Source organism: Alnus glutinosa, chromosome 14, assembly GCF_958979055.1.
Source record: "Alnus glutinosa chromosome 14, dhAlnGlut1.1, whole genome shotgun sequence".
NCBI classification, from domain to species: Eukaryota; Viridiplantae; Streptophyta; class Magnoliopsida; order Fagales; family Betulaceae; genus Alnus; species Alnus glutinosa.
In genome coordinates, this window is record NC_084899.1 from 17581674 (window position 1) to 17599216 (window position 17543).

Genomic DNA, 17543 nt, shown 5'->3' on the forward strand with positions numbered 1-17543 from the left:
ACTGCAAACTCTTCTTCATGCGTAGCACAAAGACATCTGCAGCTGAAAAGGCAAGAGTCTCGCGCTCAAGCTCGTAAAATTAAGCAACAAATCGCATTAGAGAATTAGAGGAATTAGGAGAGTTTGGGATGTGCATAATCGAAATGGAATTATGGGATGAAACCCTAGAAGTTTGAATATACTATGTTTATTTTTTTATTTTTTCAGTTGTAGGTTTGAATAATGTTTCTTACACCATTTTTACACAATTTTTACACAATTCTAACAACCCACTTTTTTTTTTTTTTTTTTGATAAGTAATTCTAACAACCCATTTTTATGATCAACCATTAAGTATTTATGACCCACATATAAAAAAACAATTCCAATGGTTTATCATTTTTTGTAAAAAAAATAAAAAAAGAGTTAAAATTATGCAAAAATTGTGCAAGAAACATTACTACGTAAGAAAGATGTACAAAAGTATCATCTCAGGATTTACACGAGCAAAGGTACCATCTATGATACACATGTGGAAAAAAAAAAAAATATATATATATATATATATTAAAACTGGAGAGTGAAAGGACATTTAACCCATTTTTGTCATCTGCAAAAAGACCAACACAAACAGGAATGAAAAACAATGGCAAGATATCTAAGATTTTACATTACAATGAAATGCTGAGTTGTAAAAACAGATTACAGATAACCCCCCACTGGGCAAAGATATGACTGTTTTACCATACATCTGCTTCTGCTGCATTGCGTATGAATAAAAATGTATCGTCTTTAAAAAAGTTATCTTCCAACTACTTCTTAACACATGAAAAAGCACCAGTGCAGAATTTCTTCATGCTCCACCCATAAACTTGGCTTCATATACATCGGGTTGCTGCAAAATCAGGTAAAAAAAATGTAGAGTATAAATCAATAATAAACACAAGGAGGTGATAAAAAGGTATAACTTTACAATCCGGGGACCATGGGAAGATGCGTGAGCATAATTAATACATTACCATGAACAAGGCTGAAATCAACCTACGGGCAAACCATCTCAGATGCATTGCACTTTGAGCAGCCATTGCCGCTTCCACAGTATCAAACCGCAAATACACAAAACCAGCACTGTTTCTGTATGCCACATAAAACAGGTTAGAAAGGGAAAACCTTTCTGTAATAAAACATTCCCAAAAAAAAAAAAAAAACCCTTGAATTTGAGACATGGATATAATGATGACAAACATTATTATGCTTGGAAACGTGGAACTCTGCTTCCTATACTAGGAATTTATGAGGAACTCTGACATTATTTTTAACCCATGCATTTTGGGGGACTTGCAACCTCACCCACCACCACCATCTTATCAAATCAAAGGTAGGAGTGTCACAATAAGTATACAAGAGAAAATATTTAGCTAGAAGCAAAAAGAATAAGAAAATCATGATAACTAGTTACCAAAGAATAAACAAAAGCAACTGTCCAAAGATACAGAGTAAATCTTATTTGACCATAATGGTGTTAATCTTATTTAACTACCAAGCAAACCTTGAGAATTTTAGCACCAAGAGTCCAAACAAAATGTGATACAGAATATGGTGCAAGCTTAAAGTATTACGAAAGAGAGAATTAATAATTAAAATATCTAGCCAACCTACATAGACATGGATGCGTATGAGCAAATAATGGTTCTCAAAAAACCAATTCCAACAGATCTGCAACATATGGATATAAAACAATATAAACAAGAAACATTTAGTATGGGGGGAATGAGCATTATATTATACATTCATCTACTTACTTGTCCACATATGCATGTCTCACTCGGCCATATTTAGAACATTCTTCTTCCACGTCCTCTTTGATGTCCATATCAAAATCTGGATCCATCTGCATAAAAAACTTTAAACCTTAATACGTTGTAAGACGAAGCAACAAATAAAGCAAGAAAATTGCAGACCTCTGTTGCTGGATCAAACATATTCTTTAAAAGTAAGCACTCGCTAGGGCTTCCAACAGGTTCTGTGGCTGGGGTAGGAATAACTTGCGCTGGAAGAGCTGGCAACGAAACTGCAGCTTGCCCATTAACAGGCAAACTAATGGTTTGAGGATTTGGTGCTGACCCATTAAGCATAGGAACTCCGAGAGAGCCCGCTATACTGCAAAATTTTATAGGAATAAGTTTAGGACTTGGTTATCATGACATGAAATAAGGACAGCTGAGGCACAAACCTTGTGGCAATACCAGAGCGATCAAGCTTCTGCATAAGCAGTGCTCTTGATTGAGCATTCAAAGACTGTACAGAAAGATAATTTATGTCAGCAAGCAACTCATTCTGTAAAAATTTGACTATCCAACAACATTATGGGCATTAGAGCAAAAGAATTGAAATAAAAAAATATATAAAAAGAGACCCCCAGTTTCCGCTAGGGGAGAGGATCTCAGCTTTCCATCTTAATATTTATCAACTTTGGAACAAATATCTATTTAGTAGTGAGTTCTCAATCATACCCTTATGCTATGAAACCACCACCAGAACATATTTAGCAGTGACTTTTCTATCATACCCTTATGATTCTGCAGCTAAACTAATCCCATGAAAGAATAATCATTATTGCTATGCATGATTGCCAAGGACAAGCCCCCTTACTATGTGGACAATAATCTTAAAATAACCATCTCCTAACTGTATTATGCTGGCTGCACTCTAATATTAAATGAGTATCATCATAATCTTTTTTTTTTCCAGAGCAAGCATCATCAAAATTTAATAGACTGAACCACATACTCGCACATCTTTATGGAAAAACTAATGTTCCTACCTACGTATGAAAACAAATTTTAACTCACCAAACCACCCCCATCATCATCATCAAAGTCAGCAGTTTTTGCTCCAGTGTCTTGTGCTCCAACATGATCTGTAACAGATGAAACCTATATATACACAACAGGATTAATCACAACTACATTGACACAGACCAGCAGAAATAGGTAGTGATACAGAAGTACAAAAACATGTAAAATATCAATGCGACCAGGGAAACAATATCAGTGCAAAATGATCAAATTGCTTTAGACACTTGTGATATCCAAGTTAAAAAGTGAATAACACAACCATACCTTGATAGTTCGACCAGCTATTTCCACTTTTCCATTCAAAGATTGAGCTGCCTTTGCATCTTCAAGTTTAGCAAACTGTAAATGCATGAAGATCAGTGAACTACTTGCATACAAAGTTATCAATTAAAAACAATCTTTCTACACAGTCAACTGGAATATATTAATGCCTGAGAGAGAGAGAGAGAGAGAGAGAGAGAGAGAGAGAGAGAGAGAGAGAGAGAGAGAGAGGGGGGGGGGGGGGGGCTAGAATACATTACTTACTTGAACAAACCCAAAACCCTTGCAGTGTCCTGTCTCGAGGTCAAGAGGCAGTTGCACAAGCTCCACAGGACCAAATGGTTCAAAAATCTGAGCAAGTACCATAAACAATATGCATGTCATAAAAATTAGTAAACATGTAACTGAGTGAGATCAAGAACTGCATAGATGACAGTTTATATCCATCACTTAAAAATGCAAATCAAAAGAATGCAAGAGAAAAGGAAACCATGTCAATGATAAATAAAGTCCAGTATGCAATTGCAGTACCGCTCTAAGTTGGGTTTCGGTCATGTTGAAGTGTAAGTTGCCCACATACAGCTTTCTATCAACTGCTCCATATGGACCTGCAATACCACTTGAGCCCCCACTAGAAGCATTAGATTGAACTAGGTTCTTCTCAGCCTCGGAAGGTTTAACCATAACAGGTTGTCCAAGAAGAAGTTGGCCAGAGAGAGCAATTGCCATTGGCACAGACATTGAATCATAAAACTCAATATACCTGCAGTATTACCACGGCTTACAATAAGTTCTTCAGAACATGTGAGACTAAAAAGCTTGCAACCAAAACTTACAAAGCATATAGCAAAGAGTAGGGAAACAAAAACTCTAGTGCAGAGAGCTCAAGCTGAGTTTCTTTTGATGGATCTGATGGACTCATGTAAAAGAAAATGTTAGCTGATAAAAGTAAAAATAGAAAACTACAACAAATATTACATGACACAGTGATCAAGGAAAAACAAGAGAAAACCGCATAGAACAAGAGGACCCATTATTAATTTTTTCTTTTTTGGGGGGAGAGATAGATGGTGTGCCAAGTACATTCATTACACAAAGCTGTTACCAAAAAGTGAAGTCTATAAAAGTTAAGGACAGGCTTTCAATCCATGATGGGAGGTTGTAAATGGAAGGCAGTCATGGACATAGAACACATCCTTACATCACATAGTATCTAGCTAATGAAAATTACAAAAACGACCCAAAGAAGTTTAAAACAACTCAGGTTTATGTCATCTACCTTGAGTACGCAGCAAGAATTGATTAAACATGAGTGCAAGGTATTCCCATCATCCCTCATCATTATCGCAATGCTAGTTCATTTAAGAATACAGTTAAACTTGATTCTTGTAAATGATATCCTAATAACTATTTTACAATAGTACACGCATCAGAGTATAAAAATGTCCAACAAAAAGGGACCTACCCAACTCCTTTTGACCGTCTTGAATTCCTGTCCATGATCAGCCGGACATCCCTCACCTGAAAATGGGGGGGGAAAAGTTAAAACTAAATAGAAAGTCTAGTTTGCAAGGATAATGCATAGAGAGAGAAACTGGATTATTACACTGCATATAGAAACACCTATATCGGGCCGTACACAAGACTATCACATAACTCATATGTACGTTTCACTCACCCCACATATACAGAATGTTGAGACACAAGTAAGTCAATATACTACTTGTAACTGAAGGCAGAGGAGCATTTACTGCAACAGCAACCAAATGTATCTCAATAACATGGACACATAATGTTTGAAGCATTGTCTCATGCAACAATATTGTAATTATTTAAACGCATGGGAAGCAAAGAAAAATTTGAGTGGCATTAAAACATAACAAGATGACAATATGAAAACACCATTTTGAGAGAAACTGTTTTTTGAAAAGTACCATTTTGAGATAAAATACAGTTTATTGCAAGAGAAAACCAACTATTCTAACAATCTGCAGAATATGAAGAAATAAAATTCCACCAACCTTGCCCGCTCTTGAGAAGAATTCATACACATCCCTCTCAGTTGCTTTCAGAGGCATCTGCGATCACCAAATTCATAACAGCAGAGCAAACAAAAAAAAACACATTAATAACATTTATGCTTAACTTGAATTTCAAAGACATAAAGACATAGTAGAAAGTGTCTACCTGGTATGCAAAAACAGTTCTCTGATCCCTTTCTGGATCTGCTTCCGGCTCCACTTGTTCTTTCTTATCTTTGAATCTCCTGCCACCAATACAAGTTTTGAATATAATGAGAAAAACATGGTAAAAGAATTAGAGAAAGCTAATAAACTATTACAACAAAATTTTAGAAAAAGTTACTGGTAATAGTCAGACATGGCCATACATTAAATTAAAGTATGCATAAGATCAAAATAGTTATTTTACCCCCTTGCTCAATCAACAGGTATACTAGTAGTAAGAGTGAAAGCGTCGGCGCGTGAGAGCGCATCTAGATAGGGGTCGTTTCTCTTCCAATTACTCTCACCTTTTCTCTCTTTGCTAGCAGCTTTCTTGCATTTTTGGGGTCCGAGTTTCGGTTTGCAGGCTTTGTAGGGTGTGTACCTCGTAGGGTAGTCAGTTGGTGCTTCTCTGGCTGGGTGTATCTCTGTCTCGGCGATGTGAACATTCAGGTTTGGGCGTCTGTTTTCCGGGGGTGTAGCGAGATGGAGAAGAAATTTTCTGTGGAGGCGAAGTCTTTTGCTTTCGTGGTTTTGGATGGGGCATCGGTTTTGAGGGTGGTGGAGAAGAGAAATAATTTTTTGGGTGAGGTCGTACTAAGTGCTCAGTGCTCGAATTGGTTAGCGTCGACGTTGGAGGTGCTAATGGGTATTCCGGAAGATCAAGAATTTGTCAAGTCTTTCCGAGAAGTTTTGAAAATTCTGATTGCTCGGAGGGGTGGGAACAGAACTGGGCGCTTCTTAGAGGTGACAGTATTTGATTTGGGCAGTCGGAAAGGCTTCATTATCATCCCTGAGGGCCGTGGAGGGTGGGGATGGCAGAAATTCTCCGGCGAGTTGCGTAAGGCTGTCGATTTCCTCTCTGCTACGGTGGGTAGCGGGCAAGGCTCTCTGTCTTCGTCGATCAAGAAGGATGCGAAGGGGCTAGGGCCGAGCTTGGGCTTGGCCTCAAAGTGGACGGGGCCGTCCTTTGCGGAGGTGTTGTGCTCGGTTCAGACCTCTGCTATGAATAAGTTGCCCTTGGTGGAGGAATTTCGTTCCAGGTTGAGGGCTTTGTTGGAGGAGCCGGGTGCTCTTGATCCCCTCCCGGCGCCGACTCATGCTGAGCAAGTTTTGAGTTCGACGGTGGGCTGCCCACATGATCCATTGGTTAAAGACCGGTCTCTTGATTCGCTGGGTAAGAAGCCTTCCCCACGTTCAAATTCGAATTTTGAACGTTCTATGTTGCGCACGTGGAGCAAGCTTGTCAACGGTTTGAAAGTGGTCTTGGGCCGGACTATTAGGAATTTTCTGGGCCGGCTTGTCGGGTCTGGCCTGGGTCGAAAAAGTTCTGGTTTTTGTTTGGCCCGACTTCTGCCGAAACCTAAAGCTCATTCGACGATCAAACCAAGGACGCCTCCTTTTCCAGCGCCATCTCGGCCGGAGCTCTCTTCGTCAGCAGTTCTAGGGGCTCTTTCGATTGGTTCGTTTTCTTCTGGGTTCTCTCTGGTGCGTTCTCCTCCTAGGGGTTTGGAGGCTGTTTCGTCGGGGAAGGGTATAGCAGTTCCAGGGGCGTCTGTTCGGCCGAAGACCTCGTCGCCGGCAGTTTCAGGGGCTTTTCCAGTTCGGGTTTCTTCTTCAGGGGGAGGGTCTAGCAGCTTGAAGGTGGACCCTAGCCGGGTCACTGCCTCTAAGCCTTTCGGTGCTTCTCCGGCAGTTTCCCAACTCACGGCCTCTCCTTCCGCTGGAGCGACTGAGTTGGGGGAGAAGCTGCGCTCTTCTCCTCCCGTGGTTTCTAAGCCTTTTCAGAGGTATTTCAGGAAGGCGAGGGTACTTAGGGAACGGGTTTCGTGGAAGTGGAATGATGTTCTACTTTCAGACTCCCTGAAAGCCTCGAAGATGGTCGCCGACTTAGCTATTAATAAGGTTTCGGTTGTAGAGCCTCCAGTGAAAAAGGTTGCTGAGCCTCCAGTGAAGGACTTTCTTAGAAAGGGATTTCTCAACCCTCGCCGGGTTTTGACAACCACTTCCTCTTCGCCACAGAAGGTCGTTGATGGGGGGATAGTCGGGCATTCCTCCCCTCCTAGAGGCTGCTCCAGTTCTTCACCTATTGAGGGTCAGGGTTTCTCCCAATCTCGGAATTGGCCGATCGATTTTGATCATAACGGAGAGATTGTGGTTTGGGAGGATGATGTTGATTTTTGGGATGTATCGCCTTTGGATTGGGTGTCAGAGGGTGCTTTTGGGGAGGAGACGTTGGCAATTCGGGATGCCATGGAAAAAGAATTTCAGCGTGACAAGATGATATCGCGTCAAAAGTCCAAAGGCAAGAGAGAGCTTCTGAATCTGCATAGCTCTATCAACTATGGCGACACTAAGCCTTCTGCTAGGAGTAGGAAAGGAAAAAACCTTATGTTGTAGAGTTATATGCTTGGGTTGGTTTGTGGGTCGTTCCTCAGGCTTTTGGTTTTTGCTTGGGATCTTTTGAGGGTTGTTGTTCTTGGGTTTTACCCTTCTTCTTTTTTGGGGTTTGCTTGTATTTCGGGTTTTAGGTTTTGGGGGTGTTTTCATGTATTTTGGGTGGGGGTTTCTTCTGGGATGTATTTTTTAGTTTGGGCTTTTTGGGAGTTTCTTCTGGATATTGGGTTTTTGGGGGCTTTGGGTTTTGTGCGTGCGTAGGTTCTTGTAGGTTTTTTCTGTGGGTTAGCTGGGTGTTCCTGTGTATACTTCATGTGTACTTAGGAGTGCTTTTCGCTTTTTTAATAAAGTTTTCTTACTTATCAAAAAAAAAAAACAGGTATACTAGTGAAACAACTTTCAGAACCATGAGGATCATACAGATTTGGGGGGGTTTGTTTATATCATCACAACAAAACACAATCCTGTCTTGATGCCCTTGTCATATAAGCATATAGATATAGAAACAACTCAGATACATGCAACAATAAGATGAACATGCACCAAGAATTTCCCACCTAGGTGTTGTTGGATTGCAAGGGAATGCATTTCCATCATCTATACTTTACCTTAATCAACTGCTCCTTCTACTAGTGATCTTTTTTTTTATATAAGTAAATTTAGATTTAAAGAAAGTACTACTAGTGATCTTCCAATTGAGAAACAAATACTGACACATGACAATCATGTAACATGTAGAATTTTAATACCAAATTTGCCTTTCTATAACAGTGAATCCTAAATAATCAATTTACCCTCCAATAATGAAAAACAAAAATCACCAAAATACTTAAACCACTCACTCATTACATGGATGAAGTGGGCTCTTCTTTGCATCTCTTCTACGTGCACAACACTTAGTCACTTCTGCAGCTAAAAGAGCAAAACCAGACAAAGAATCCCAATGAGAGAAGGGAGAAGGAAGTACCTAGAGCTTCTAGTTAATAGTCTCCTAACCTTTCACCCTTGCACTAACACTCTTGCAAACTCTCAAGTAAGTGAAGTGCCCAATACCTATCAGGGATGCACATTCTAACAAGGGATGGTGTGGACCCTTCAATCCCTAATTGACTCACCCCCCTTGCCCTTCACTCTACATACACTCTGTACAGCCTCTACAATCTACATACTTTGCTGCCTCCAACACCTCGAATCCTCCCTAACCTTAGCTGTTGTCCCTTGCAAAAGCAAGCTCTTATTCATCTCCCAAACATCCCAACTCTTTATCCATTCAATAGAATAAACTCAAACAATTGCTCATTCTAAGCGCACTTCAAAAATAGAGACCTTAAAAAGAAACCTGGTCTTTATCATCTCCATCACAGAGAAGACCTGCAGGGAAAGATAGCAAAAACAGAAAGCCTTCGCCACCATCTTTTGCTGAATCACTGATTGACTCCCCAACCCCTTTTTGGTTCTCCTTGCCCTCTTTACCTCCACCTTATAAAGCCTCTACATAATTCACTGCCTCCAACCCATCAATCCTCGCTAAACTTTGGCCTAATCTTTTGCAAAGCAAACCCTTATTCATCTCCCAAACGGTCAAAGCCCTATCTCATCATTGACTATATCTTTTACCCTAAATTTTTCACTCACATTGCCATGTCCCAAGGACTACAAACCTAGCCTTGATCATCTATATTGCAGATAAGACCAAGTGGGAAACGATGAAGAAATGCTGGTTGAAAAGGAGCTTAGGGTTGAGCAGTATCTAAGGTTACCATCACTATCGCTACTGTAAATTTGCTGATATTCCATTGCTCTGTATTTCTGTTTGTGTTATTTTGTAAATTCAGTAATTATACCAAAAAGTAAAAAGAAAAACATTTTAAGGGCTTTCATCATTTTAAAAGAAGGCAACTGATTCTCCAATTACACATTTAGGTCAGATGAGTGTCACATAACCAACTTCAATTATCTCAGCCAATGGGACACTAACAGAGATGGCTACTAAACAAACAACCAGAGTTCACTGGAATGTTTAAAAATGTATGAAGTTGTCACGGCCATTTCTCTGGCCATGACCGTGGCAGGGGAGCTTAAAGGCTGGAGCTTTGAGTTGAAGAGAGATGAAGGAGATGGCGCAAAGTGAAGTAAAGAGTTCTAGAGTTCTAGAACTGACCAGCAGAGGAACGGCTAAGAAAGGAACACGTGGCAGCAGGCAGCTGGTGGAATAAAGGCAGTGGCGAAACGGTGCGTGGAGGACGTGCTGGAGCTGTGCGTTTTGGTAGACTACTGCGTGTCGTTTTGGACCATTGAGCTACAGGATGCGTTGGTTAGTAGTATGTGTCGTTTTGAGGTCTCTCCTCTTGTAAGGCCATTATATAAGGCCATATTAGGTTAATAGGATATTATCTGAATTCTGGTGATTTGTAATTGGAGGCTGAGCACCTCGAATGCTCTTGGAGGACAGGCACCCTTGAAGTTGCCATATCTTAATTTTCAGTAACATTTTCCTAAATCAATCCACTCTTTCCTCTCAAATTTCCATTCCCATCTAATTAATCCCTAAAAACCTAAGATACCCGTTACAATTGGTATCAGAGCTTAGATCCGAAGCTCATGAAAACTAGATCCCAAACCATGGTAGAAGATGCGCAGAATGTGAGAGACTTGCAGGAACGGGTAACACGGATGGAGCAGGTTATGGTATCATCGGAGGATTTGCAGGCGGCTATGCAGTCCTTAAAGGCCCAAGCGGCTTCTCAAGAGGCCAGGCAGGAAACTCGGGCTAACCGACTGGAGGAACAGATGCAGCGCCAGGAGCACCAAATGATGGCGCAGATTCAAGAGCTGTTGGCTAATAGGGGTGGACTAGGAATGGGATCTGGAGCTGCCAGGGAGACTTCGTTTTATGAAGGATCTACCTCGGGGGACGCAATTGTCAAAGCCAAGACAGTCCGATTCGCTGGGGAGACTTCGTTTCAGGAGGGATCTGCCTCCGGGGACGCAATCATCAAGGCCAAGACAGTCCGATTGGACTTTCCCAGGTTTGATGGAGAAGATCCTGAGTCCTGGAGCTGCCGAGCTGAGCAGTTCTTTGACTTCTACAACACTCTTGCGGAGCACCGAATTGCTCTTTCCTCTTTCCACATGGACGGGAAGGCACTGGTGTGGTACAGAGAGCTACGAACTAGCAACTCAGTGAAAACATGGGATGAGTTTGTTCGTTCTATGCAGATCCGTTTTGGACAAAGCTCCTACGATGATCCGATGGAAACACTGTCGAAATTGAAGCAAGAAGGCACACTGGAGAACTACAAGGACCAGTTTGACACGCTGGCCCTCAAGGTTCACGGGTTACCTGACAGCCATAAGCTCAGCTGTTTTTTGGGGGGACTCCGTGATGATATCCGCGTCAGGGTATGGATGTTTAATCCGAAGAGTTTGATTGATGCCTATTCACTAGCAAGGATGCAGGATGAATGTCTGGTGACTGGTCGACGAAATGCCCGCCTTAGTTGGAATTCGAACCAGGTGCACCAATCCGGACAAGGTTGGAGCACTAAGCTTCTGGTGGGATTTGTCAAGAGCAACCGAACCCCTAACGCTGCCCAGCACAACGCACCTGGCCAGGGCTGGCAAGGTGGGGTGCCCCAGACAGGGATAGGGCCCCCGGGTAGAGGGGAAGCCCACCCGAATCAAGCACTAGTTCCTGTGCAAAAAATTACACCAGCCCAGATGGACGAGAGGCGGCGAAAAGGCCTCTGTTACACATGCGATTCCAAGTGGACCCGAGGCCACGTATGTGCTGCGCCTAAGCTATTCCTACTTGAAGCTCTTAAGGATGGTGAAGAGAAGCAGGGCCAGGTGGAAGCGGTGGGTGAAGAGGATCCAGGAGAGTTCTTCCTCAAGGAGTTCCCCGAAATCTCCCTAAACGCTATCACTGGCACATCGAGCCCAAAAACGATGAGGTTAGTTGGGTTTCTGAGACTCCACCGGGTGGTCATCCTGATCGACTCAGGCAGCACCCACAATTTTGTGGATGCGAAATTAGCTGCCACTTTGGGACTTCAGCCGCAACCCCAGGAAGGAATTCGGGTACAGGTAGCCAATGGACAGGAAGTGGTGAGCCCTGGCCGAAGTAGGGAAGTAGAGATCAAGATGCAGGGGAGTGTGTTCCGCTCCAGCCTCTAAATTTTGCCTCTGGCCGGATGTGACGTTGTCCTGGGAATCCAGTGGCTTCGGACTCTAGGCCCTATTATGTGGGACTTCAGCAAGCTCCAGATGGTGTTTCAGCATGGGGGCAAGGAGTGTGTACTCCTTGGATTGAAGAGGGGCCCGAGTGTGAGTTTCGAGGCAGGGGACTCATTCAGATTGCCTAAAAAGGAACAGAAGGGGGTGTTACTGCAAGTGATCCCTCACTCTCCTCACTGTTGGGCCTTGCAAGGTCCAGCAGTTGCTCTCACCCCCCGAACAGACCACCTTGGTCCACTTTCCTCCATTCTGCAGGAATATGAAGACGTCTTCCGGGAACCCAAGGGTCTTCCACCCGCTCGGACTCATGACCATTCCATCACCCTCCATCCTGGGGCGCAACCAGTCTCGGTTCGGCCCTATAGATACCCCTACTACAAAAGGAAGAGATAGAGAAGATTGTGAAGGAGCTCTTGGAGTCTGGGGTGATAAGGCACAGTCACAGCCCCTTCTCATCCCCGGTGCTACTGGTTCGAAAAGCGGATGGTTCGTGGCGAATGTGCATGGACTACAGGGCCCTAAACAAGGTGACCGTGAAGGATAAATTTCCTATCCCTGTGGTAGATGAGCTCCTAGACGAGCTATGGGGGGCAAAGGTATTTTCGAAGCTGGACCTAAGGTCAGGATATCACCAAATTCGGGTGGTAGAAGAGGATGTTCCAAAGACAGCCTTCCGAACTCATGAAGGCCACTACGAGTTCTTAGTTATGCCCTTTGGGCTAACTAACGCCCCCTCCACTTTCCAAGGACTCATGAACCAGATTTTTAAACCCTACTTGAGAAGGTTTATACTCGTCTTTTTTGATGACATCTTGGTGTACAGTGGGGATATGGAGGCACACACCACTCACCTAAGGACGGCTCTAGATCTCTTGCGACAGAACCAACTATTTGCCAAGTCTTCTAAGTGCAAGTTTGGTTGTGAAGAGGTGGAATACCTAGGGCACATTGTCACGGCAGAAGGAGTGAGTGCTGACCCAGGGAAGATTGCAGCTATGGTGGACTGGCCTCTTCCTAAGAATATCAAGGCCCTAAGGGGGTTCCTCGGGCTCACGGGCTATTATAGGAAATTCATCAAGGGTTACGACTCCATGGCTAGCCCACTGACCGCAATGCTTAAGAAGAATTCTTTTGGCTGGACCACTGCAGCACATGAGGCTTTCCATGCCCTGAAGGAGGCTGTCACCTGAGCCCCAGTACTAGCCTTACCTGACTTCTCACAACCATTTGTCATCGAATGTGACGCCAGTGGGGTGGGTATCGGGGCAATACTTATGCAGAACAGACGCCCTATAGCTTTCCTAAGTAAGGCCCTAAAGGGAAAGGCTCTTCACATGTCAACCTACGAAAAGGAGTTGTTTGCCCTAGTGACAGCCGTCCAAAAGTGGAGGCCTTATCTCCTAGGGCAACCCTTTGTTGTGAGGACCGATCAACAAAGCCTCAAATTCCTGCTTGAGCAGAAGGTTGGAACACCCTTCCAGCAAAAATGGGTGACTAAACTACTGGGCTACGACTTCACAGTAGAGTATAAGGAGGAGGTCGATAACCGGGTCGCAGATGCTCTTTCCAGGAGGGAGGATTGGGGTGAGGAGATAACCCTATCCCTGCTATCCATTCTGACCCCTAGTTGGACAGCAGGCTTGAAACAGCAGTATGAGGAGGATGAGGACCTCAAACAGTTAATGTCTCGGTGGCACAGCCAAGAGTTAGACTCCCAGAGATACTCCCTCCGGGATGGGCTGCTGCTGTACAAACACAGGATCCTCTTGGGACAATCACCACAGCTAAAGGATCAAGTGTTGAATTTTATCCACAGTGATCCTTCAGCCGGGCATTCAGGCTACGAGAAAACCCTACACCAAGCTAAGAGGGACTTCTACTGGAAGGGGATGAGAGGGGATATTAAGCGATTTATCAGGGAGTGCGAGGTTTGTCAGAGGAACAAGTCTGAAAACACCTCCCCTGCGGGGCTGCTGCAGCCTCTTCCTATTCCTACCCGGGTCTGGACGGACATCTCCATGGATTTTGTGGAAGGGTTGCCCCTGTCCAGGGGGCATTCAGTGATCATGGTGGTAGTCGATAGGCTGTCTAAATACAGCCATTTTGTGTCACTATCCCACCCCTATACGGCGGCTATGGTGGCTCAGCTCTTCATTTCTACAGTGTTTAAGCTCCATGGGATGCCCCAAACTATTGTCTCGGACCGAGACCCTATTTTCACTAGTTTGTTCTGGAGCGAGCTGTTCAGGTTGCAGGGTTCTACTCTCAAGCTAAGCACAAGTTATCACCCGCAGACCGACGGTCAAACGGAGATAGTCAACAAGTGCCTTGAGAACTACCTGAGATGCTTCGCTCAGGATAGTCCCAAGCACTGGACTAACTGGCTGCCATGGGCGGAGTATTGGTACAACACCACATGGCACTCCGCGATCAAAATGACCCCCTTTGAGGCCGTCTATGGACACCCCCCACCCCGGTTGCTATCCTATATTCCGGGGACTACTAGGGTTGAAGCCGTGGATGAGGTGCTGCGCAACCGCGAGCAGATCCTCGACCTCCTCCAACTAAACATGCAACAAGCTCAACAAAGAATGAAACGATATGCAGATCTGAACAGAACTGAAAGAACCTTTACAGTGGGCCAGAGAGTTTACCTACGGCTGCAACCATATCGGCAGATGTCGGCGGCCTACCGCCGGTCCCTCAAACTCTCCCCCCGTTTCTACGGGCCCTTCACCATCCTCCGCCGGGTGGGAGAGGTGGCCTATGAACTGGATCTGCCACCGGAGGCCTGCATCCACCCCGTCTTCCATGTTTCCCAGCTTAAACCTAAACTGGGTTCGGCTTGCTTTGCGCTGCCCCAGCTTCCACCAATCGACAATCAGGGAGCGATTCGACCCGAGCCGGCACAGATCCTGGACCGCAGATCACGGCCAAAGAACAATCGGGCCCTCACCGAGATTCTGGTCCGATGGGAGGGGCAAACAGCGGATGATGCCACGTGGGAGGAGTTCCATGCGTTGAAAGACGCCTACCCACACCTTGCGGGCAAGGTGTTTTAAAGGGGAGGGTATTATCACGGCCATTTCTCTGGCCATGACCGTGGCAGGGGAGCTTAAAGGCTGGAGCTTTGAGTTGAAGAGAGATGAAGGAGATGGCGTAAAGTGAAGTAAAGAGTTCTAGAGTTCTAGAACTGACCAGCAGAGGAACGGCTAAGAAAGGAACACGTGGCAGCAGGCAGCTGGTGGAATAAAGGCAGTGGCGAAACGGTGGGTGGAGGACGTGCTGGAGCTGTGCGTTTTGGTAGACTACTGCGTGTCGTTTTGGACCATTGAGCGACAGGATGCGTTGGTTAGTAGTATGTGTCGTTTTGAGGTCTCTCCTCTTACAAGGCCATTATATAAGGCCATATTAGGTTAATAGGATATTATCTGAATTCTGGTGATTTGTAATTGGAGGCTTAGCACCTCGAATGCTCTTGCAGGACAGGCACCCTTGAAGTTGCCATATCTTAATTTTCAGTAACATTTTCCCAAATCAATCCACTCTTTCCTCTCAAATTTCCATTCCCATCTAATTAATCCCTAAAAACCTAAGATACCCGTTACAGAAGTACAAGGGTAAATTGAAACTTGTCCCAAAACTCTAGATTGTAAAGTGAAATAATGAAGTCAACCGACACAACAAGGCCCAATAGGCATCAATTTTATTAAAAAAAAAAAAAAAAAAAAAAAAAAAAAAAAAAAAAAAAAAAAAAAAGGAGGAATGAGAACATGCTAGCCCATTGCAACAAAATCCGTCTGCAAACTAACTAGATGCTAATTCAAACTTGTTATCTTAAACAGTAAGGCTGAAACTATTTATTATATCAAGTTGCTAATAATGCTTCTGCAACCTAATTGACACCAGGCCGTTTGCTGTCCTAACTCCTAAGAGCGGAACTGCATGCCCCTAAAGTTGTACTAATTTAAAGAATATTTTAGGTGGGACAAATCCAAATATATCTGATCCATATACACTGTATTTATATATTGTAGATGTAGAATGCGAGTAAAAGCGACTCTATTAATCCCCAGAGAAGTGAAACTTAAAACTACGCAAATAGTCATATGCTTTAACATGACCCTGCCTGATCCCCTCAATGAACAAAAATTTTGGATTGACAACTTGCTCATAGATTGATCGTCAAATTGGCGTTCTACAAATTTGTGCATTAAATTCAATTTTCTTTCTAAAACCACCAACCAAATTAGAAGAACCGCAACAAAAAAAAAAATGAAATAGATTTAAAAAGAAAGAATGAAAAAAGAGACCTGCTCTCTCTCATCTCTAAGTCTCTGTCCCGCTCTCGGTCCCGTTCCGACCGGCTCTGGCTTCTCCGAGACCTTTCCTTCTCATCTCTCTCCTTTTTCTCCCTTTCTCTCTCCCTCTCTTTCTCTTTCTCCTTCTCTTTCTCCCTTCTCTCTCTCTCCCTCTCCCTCTCCTTTTCTCTCTCCCTTCTCTCTCTCTCCCTCTCCTTATCCTTCTCTCTACTACTACGCTCGCGATCCTTTTCTCTCTCCGGGTCTTTGTGATGCCGATCCTTATCGCGATGACTAGACCGCTCTCGGTCTCGGTCTCGGTCGCGGTCGCGCTTGTCGCCGCCATTCTCGTCGTCGGCTCTGGACCTCTTGCTCTTGCGGTCGTCGCCGTCGGCCAGAGCGGGATCGTCCCCATCCACGTCGCGCTTCCTGTAGCTCCTCTCGGTGCCCTCCTTGCTCTTGCTCTTCCTCTTCGAGTCTCGGTCGTCGTTCTCCTCCACCGTCTTCTCCAAGTACTCGTAAGCGTCGAATTCCATGGGTTCCTCCTAATCGAAACCCTAGATTTGCAGAGCGTATGAAGGTGCAAAACGGTGCGAATTTGTGTACCGATTGAGATTTTTTAACTTTTCGGTCTTTCTAGGGTTTTGGGAGGGCTTGGGCTTATGCTTATCTTAATATCTATGATCTGGAAAATGGACTTGGATGTAATTTTGTAAAAAGACGCTGTCCTTCTGACGAAAGGAAAGGAAACCAGAGTGAAGCCGAAAGAAAGTGAGCGGATTGGAACGGGGCGGATTTGGGCTGGACGTCCTGACCCGAACTTGAACCCCCTTTTTTTCTTTTCTTTTTTTCTAAAGCCATTATTTTTTAGGAGATTAATAAACATCATCAATGACAAATTGACGTGACGTGATGTAAAATGTTAAATACATCGGTCTTCAAAATTCTTCTTGTTTTAATGTAAAAACTAAATAATATATTCATTTATGCACTTAAACTATTTGATTTAGGTAACGTTTGAATTTACGATTTTAAAAATTGAGATTTTAAAATATGGAATTTGAAAATTTGATTTTTAAAAATGCAGTTTAACGATTAACAAAATCGCAGTTTAGCATTTAAAATGATGTTTTTTCAACAAAGTACTCACTTGTCTGAGATTTGAAAAATGAGTTTTCTGAGTTTTTAAATCGATAACGCAATTCTTTAACAATTTATTTTCTATGATTTGATTTAAAATTACTTTTTTATCTACGAAATCGCAATCATAAACGCACTCTTAAACTCAT

The 17543-nt window shown here is 43.5% G+C and overlaps 1 protein-coding gene across 1 annotated transcript; it reads right to left on the reverse strand.

Moving 5' to 3' along the window:
- Window positions 1-616: 616 nt before the first annotated feature.
- On the reverse strand, window positions 617-16940 carry LOC133856966 (uncharacterized). Its single transcript, XM_062292037.1, has 13 exons — window positions 16267-16940; window positions 5286-5364; window positions 5120-5176; window positions 4564-4619; window positions 3630-3861; window positions 3363-3449; window positions 3102-3176; window positions 2832-2915; window positions 2213-2277; window positions 1941-2139; window positions 1782-1870; window positions 999-1113; window positions 617-874 (listed from the first exon to the last, which is right to left on the reverse strand). The coding sequence occupies exons 1-13, from the start codon at window positions 16788-16790 to the stop codon at window positions 833-835; spliced, it is 1704 nt and encodes a 567-aa protein (XP_062148021.1). The 5' UTR covers window positions 16791-16940; the 3' UTR covers window positions 617-832.
- Window positions 16941-17543: the final 603 nt, after the last annotated feature.

Bases quoted from the DNA above. Each gene is read 5' to 3' on its own strand.
- LOC133856966 (XM_062292037.1), bottom strand. From the start codon at position 16,790: ATGGAATTCGACGCTTACGAGTACTTGGAGAAGACGGTGGAGGAGAAC. The intron at 4,620-5,119 runs GTTGGTGGAATT...CCCCATTTTCAG, and splicing joins TCTTCTCAAGAGCGGGCAAG to GTGAGGGATGTCCGGCTGAT. The intron at 1,114-1,781 runs GTAAGTAGATGA...TGTGGCATACAG, and splicing joins AGACATGCATATGTGGACAA to AAACAGTGCTGGTTTTGTGT.